Source organism: Gracilinanus agilis, chromosome 2 (assembly GCF_016433145.1).
Source record: "Gracilinanus agilis isolate LMUSP501 chromosome 2, AgileGrace, whole genome shotgun sequence".
In the NCBI taxonomy this organism is placed as follows: domain Eukaryota; kingdom Metazoa; phylum Chordata; class Mammalia; order Didelphimorphia; family Didelphidae; genus Gracilinanus; species Gracilinanus agilis.
In genome coordinates this window covers 670,982,553-670,988,898 of record NC_058131.1, presented here as the reverse complement: position 1 = coordinate 670,988,898, position 6,346 = coordinate 670,982,553, and the positions used below count along the sequence as shown (strand labels likewise).

The 6,346-nt window shown below is 47.3% G+C and overlaps 1 protein-coding gene across 1 annotated transcript; it reads left to right on the top strand.

Annotated features, from left to right (window-relative positions):
* The first annotated feature begins 12 nt into the window (after nt 1-12).
* On the top strand, nt 13-4,996 carry FUT11 (fucosyltransferase 11). The gene is made up of 3 exons (XM_044659072.1): nt 13-805; nt 1,043-1,665; nt 2,674-4,996. The coding sequence occupies exons 1-3, from the start codon at nt 110-112 to the stop codon at nt 2,831-2,833; spliced, it is 1,479 nt and encodes a 492-aa protein (XP_044515007.1). The 5' UTR covers nt 13-109; the 3' UTR covers nt 2,834-4,996.
* The last annotated feature ends 1,350 nt before the right edge of the window (nt 4,997-6,346 follow it).

Here is a 6,346-nt window from a genome sequence, read left to right as displayed (position 1 = left end):
GCAGCCCTGGGGAACTGCGCATGCGCTTCGAGAGGGTGTATTGCTTCTGCTTCTCCCCCTGCTGGGGCGGGGTCTCGGATGGGACGGGTAGGCCGGGGCCTGAGAAAGCATGGCGGGCCGCGCCAGCGCGATGCTGGCAGCCACGGTGATGCTTTGGGTCTGGAGCGGCGGTGGGGCCGAGCTGGGACCAGGACTCGAGGATGAGGCTGAATGGGCAGAGCCCTGGGATGGCACGGTTTTCCGGCCGCCAACAGCGCTGGGCTCGGTGGGAGTCGCGCGGAGCTTAGAGAAGCCAAAGTCAGACGACGACGAGGGCGAGCTGCCCGTCCTGCTGTGGTGGAGCCCCGGCTTGTTCCCCCACTTCCCCGGGGACTCAGAGCGCATCGAGTGCGCGCGCGGCGCGTGCGTGGCCTCTAGGGACCGGCGGCGGTGGCGAGAGTCGCGCACGCGCGCTCTACTCTTCTACGGCACCGACTTTCGTGCGTCCGAGGCGCCGCTGCCCCGCTTGGCGCATCAGAGCTGGGCGCTGCTGCACGAGGAGTCCCCGCTCAACAACTTCCTGCTTAGCCATGCGCCTGGAATCCGCCTCTTCAACCTCAGCGCCACCTTTAGCCGCCACTCCGATTACCCGCTGCCTCTACAGTGGCTCCCAGGGCTCGCCTATCTGCGCCGTGACGCGCCCACGTCCCAGGAGCGCGCGGCCTGGCGCCGCCGTGGCTACGCGCCACTCCTCTATCTGCAGTCCCATTGCGACGTGCCCTCGGACCGCGACCGCTACGTGCGCGAGCTCATGCGCTACATTCCGGTGAGACGAGGGGGTGGGGTGGCTTCGGTCTGTCCGTCTGTCCCTCCGTCTTCGAGGAGATGGGGCGGGGTGTCCGGAAGGCCCGGAGGAGATGGCGGTCCTGGGGGCGGCTTCTTTGAGGCGAGGGGCGTTCTGCTATCTCTATCGATGCCTGGAAGGGCAGGGAGGGTGATGGGGAGGAGAGGGCGGTCTCGGGGCGGGGCCCAACCCAACTGTTTCCTTCCTCTGGACACCTAGGTGGATTCTTACGGCAAATGCCTACAGAACCGTGAGCTCCCTCCCAGGCTGCGAGACACGGCCACGGCCACATCGGAGGACCCCGAGCTCCTGGCCTTCGTGTCCCGCTACAAGTTCCACCTGGCTATGGAGAACGCCATCTGCGAGGACTATATGACAGAGAAGCTGTGGCGGCCCCTGCACCTGGGGGCTGTGCCCGTGTACCGCGGCTCGCCATCCGTGCGCGACTGGATGCCCAACGAGCGCGCCATTATCTTGGTGGACGACTTCGAGTCGCCGCAGCAACTGGCTGCCTTCATCGACTTCCTGGACCGGAACGACGAGGAATATGCCAAGTATCTAGCCTACAAGCAACCTGGGGGCATCACTAACCGGCTCCTTCTGGACAGCCTGGAGCGCCGCGAGTGGGGGGTGAACGACCCTCGGCAGCCCAGCTACTTGCAGGGCTTCGAGTGCTTCGTTTGTGACCACGAGCTGGCCCGGCTAGCCGCCGACCGGGCCCACGAGGCCGCCCCTGCCCACGTCCCGCCCCCGCCCCCCCGGATCGCACAACACTCCCACATGGCCTGTCCGGAGCCCACCCCAGGCTTTGGAAGTTTGGAGGAGATCCCCGAGAATGACAGGTAAAGGGGAATGTGCACTGTAGTTGGTCTTTAGGGCTGCCCCCCCCCCCCTCACCAAGCCCTTTATAAAAAGTCCGAAAGTGGGTTGGGTGGAGGCTTTGGTCCCGGAACTTTAGGATTTTGCAGAGGAAAGGAATGGGGTTTGAATTGGGTTCTAAAAGGTTGGGGAAGGCGGTCCAAAGTTGCTCAGACCACATGCCAGGCCTCAGACCAGTTTGGATAGTGGTGGGTCCTGGAAGGTTTTTGAGTAGGGAAGAAATCAAACTATTGTTTTGCAAAGGTTAATCTGGCAGTCATTTTGAGGAGCAGGTTGGCCAAGAGAATGGGGGCAAGAAGACCCAATTGTTAGGCTACTGCAGATATTTGAACATGAGATAATAAAGGCCTGAAATGGGGGTGTAAAGATTTTGAGGACTGAGTGGAGAAATCTTCTGATGCAGTGAATAAGGGCTTCAGACTCTGAGACTGCCTGTTCTGAAAACTCAATAACTTTATAGCCCTCTCCTAGGATAAGGTGGGGTTGCTCTTAAAAGGCTGCCTTGGGCAGTAGATGGCAGGTTTTAAGGAGCTGTTTCTGATGACTAAGAGGGGGAGGCATCTAAGTCCCATCAAATCATCAACGGGTATTATTTTGGGCCTACTGTATGCTCAGTTCCCTGTTAGGGTAGACAATTAAGTGTGGACACTTTTGGATAGAAAGCTATAAGCTTTGGAGGCATGCAACTGAATGGAGTTACAGCTGTTTGAAAAACCAAAGCAGTGCTCCTGCCACAATCCAACTCTGCCTGGCCAAATGTGTCCGAGTCTGACTCTGTCATGAGTTTGTGCAGGGGGCCATTTCAGGGATTTCAGTTCATTCATGGCTTGGGGTGACTTTTTTACTGTTTCCTGGCTTTCTGGGTGATATGAGTGCATGTGCCTATTAACATAGATCCCCTGGTTGCTTCCTGTGCTATGCTTCAGACTGCCAAAGATTGCCATAATTCCAGTCCTTCTTTGATTTTTCAGCTGGAAAGAGATGTGGCTACAGGATTACTGGCAAGGCCTAGACCAAGGTGAGGCACTCACTGCCATGATCCACAACAATGAGACACACCCTGGGAAGTTTTGGGATTACATGCATGACATTTTCCTCCGAAGAAACCAGTATCCCCAGCCACCTACATGAATACCCATGGCCTTGGCACAACTGAAGTGAGGAAGGAAGCTGGAGAGGGTAGATTTTCTTTCTACTTTGTGACTTACAGTGAAAGCTGCCATTTCTTCTTGAGGTATGGAGATTCCCAGTATATCCCCCCACATTCCTACTGTCATGCTGCTTGGCATGTGGTTTCAGAAAAGCCCCTTGACCCTCAATGAAGAGGGAAATTGAACTGTTTGTTATGTCAGATGACCCTGGTGAAGATGCAGGTACCTCCTACATTCTAATAGGTTTGATTTTAGAGCTGGTGACCAGAGTTAAATAGCATTTTTAAAAAGACTAATTCTCCAGACATTTCATCTGGGGTCTGATCTGGGCTAACATAACTAAGCTATGGGGTCCTAAAACATAACCACTTCACCTACATGCACATTAAAACAAAAATCAAGCAAATGAGGGTCAGGTGAAATGATTAGCCCTCAGTTTTGTAGTTTACTAGTGACAGAGACTAAACTAGATAGATTCTTCTGGCCCTTAGTTCAGTCCTTCTACTCTATCTCAGAAAATACAATGGGGAGAGTGTTCCTGAGCATCTTTTTGTGATGTTAAGATAAACAAAGAGGCAGCCAGTGAACCAAAATACAATCTCTTTTGTGGTTTTCTACTTTACTCAGTGAATTTTTTTGTTATATTTTCATGTGCTACAAAGTAATTTATAGAATCATGGAAAAGTTGCTAAAGATAACTACTTTTATACAGATCTTTGGAATATCTTATTTTCTAAAGCACTTTCTCAAATGGATTGACTAACCCTCTCCTTAATTTGCTGCTTTTGTGTAGAGTTTATTGTCTTCTTCAAACCATATGGTGTTATAACATTATAATATCCATTGATAATGCATTATTCAGTCTAGCTATTCAGGACAGAATAAAAGCCAAGGCACTGAGCTAATGAGGATAGGAAGGCAAGAGATGGTCACCACAAATGGTTTGATAAACAAAAAACTATAGTCAGTCAACTTTGGGGATATAGCCAAAGCCACTTAAATCACTATGGTTTGTAAACACAGCTTGACTTCCTCTGAGAACGAAGACCATAGGCCTTTTCTAGTGCAACAGAGCAAGAGTATGTTGGATCTTAAGACACTGATACAAAGATTTTGTAGTATTCCATTGGTGAACTGTCCTTGGAAGAATTTCACAGCTTTCATACCTCTTTCTTACAGCCATCCACACACCAATATTATTAGATTATTTTCTGAAGTTTGCCCCTCCTGCTATTGAGAGCCTCCTAGTATTGAGTGTATCTGGCCATTATAAAAAGGAATTTTCTTGCCGAGACTTTGGTTAAAAAAAACAAAAAAACACCAGCACTTTACAACAGATTAAAAAGGCTGCCTAAGTTCCCTTTGGGTATTCTATTATAAAGCTCAGTGAGGAAAGAAGATTTAAAGGAAGTGAGATGAATAACAATCAGCCAAAGCTTTCAATAACTTACTATTTAAATATGGTACTCTTCTGCAGCTACAAAAGAAATTAAAAGCAGCACTTGCCCTCTGAATTTACAACTTTCGAAACATTAACAATATAGGACAAAACTAGTTTGATGTTATTTACATTATGTGCAATAAGAAAAGATAAATGCTTTTATTAGAATGGTAGAGAAGGTGCTAGATTCATCTCTGCCATCCTTTCTAATTATACAGGTATGTTACAGTACTTTATATGCACCTAGCGAGTCAGTCATTAGGGAATTATAGCAACCATGAGGTGAGACCTGATAGCTAGAGCTGCTTAGTCTATTCTTTTTTACTGACTTGCTAATAATATGAGAAAGCAAGCATAGCACCAGCCGCTCGTATGGTAAAGCAGATAATACTGGACACTGGTGAAAATGGAGTGGGGCCACATAGGAGCTAAGGAACTCAAGTGAGGGTTTTCCTTTCTCTATGGAGAACCAGACCAGTGTGAACTTCATTCTATCTTTGAGACTTGAGATATGCTGCTCTTGATTTTTCTTCTTGAATTACTAGTTGCCTATAGCAGCAATGCAGGATAAACCTGGTTAATCTCAGATTGATTCCCTGAAGAGTTAGTTCACTTTATGTAGGTGTTTATTTTGGAATCACAGTGTTGTTTAAGATTGTTTTGCAGTGAGTTACTGCCTTCATCATCATGAGTTGTTAATATTTTTATAATAAGTTTAATTTTCTAATAAAATGCTTTTATTATACTCTCTCCTACTTGAGTATTTTTCTTGTGTGATTTTTTTATAAGGAGGGAATCAGGTATGTTAATGGTAGAATGGAGATGGAAGTGAGGAGAATTTCAAGATTATTTTCTTTAGAAAAAGAGATTTTGTGTCCAGGACTATGATTGCCCAGTGTTAAAATAAAGATAGACAAAGGCAAATTTGCAAGACTTTGGGGGAAAAACATGCAAGAACTCTGTGGAAGAGACTGTTTGCAAAGGCAATCAACCGAGTGCCTGGAACCATTTGGGGTCACATTCCAGAATGAGAGGGAAGGATGAGGAGGAGGACAGAGAGTCCCAGGGGGCATTTTTGCCTGGGATGCTGTGAGTGGGGGTTGAGGGGAAACTTCTGGTGGCCATTTTGATTGGTTACAGGGGTTTTGGCTGAGCTCTGGACCTACCTGAGAAGATCCAGGAATCCAGAGACTCTTTACCTGATCCCAACCCTCATCCTGATCTCTTTTTAGTGCTGAGACGTAGTTCCTGGAGATTTCATTTGCATGAGAGAAGTTGCCTGGACAGAATTTGTCTGCCACACTCTCAGCATATGCCTGTTGGCTTCTAGCTAAAACTTTATAATCTGAACTTTGTTTTCATTTTGTGGACCAGCTAGCCCGATTTTAGTTAGTTAAAAGGGTTTAGGCAGATATATAGAGAGTAAAGAGTAGCCCAAAGGTGTTGGGACCAAGCAGGTCCTTGTACAGGACCAGTATCTGAGTGAGAGGAGCTAGAACCTGTTAGCATAGGGAACTCCTTTTACCCTGGTCCTCTATCCATCCTGCTATTTATAAAGTAAACATTGTTTATTTGAATAATATTAAACCGAAGTCAGATTTTGTGTTAAACTTACAGAGGACTGGTGTGCCTGACCCCTGGGCCTACAAAATAGGCCAGAATCACTGTTTGGGTCATCACTAATCCAAGCCTAAATCCACACTAAGGGACCTCTATTTAGTGAGTAAAAAACCCCCATTCTTTTACCAGTACATCATAAAAATGAAGTGTGACTGATTTTTAAAAAGAAACTTTTATTGAGATCTCTTTATATCACCATAATTCCCCACCATAACCTGATTTTTGATAACTATATGAAAATTTATACAATTCCGTTCTTAGGATCAGAGATTTAGAGCTGGATGAGACCACAGAGATCATCTAGCTCAGTACCCCCTCATTTTACAGATGAGGAAACTGAAAGTCCAAAGTCAAATGAGGATCAAATGTTAGAACACTGACTGGATGTGGGTCTCCTGACTCCAAATTCTTATCTCTTTCCCCTACACCAAG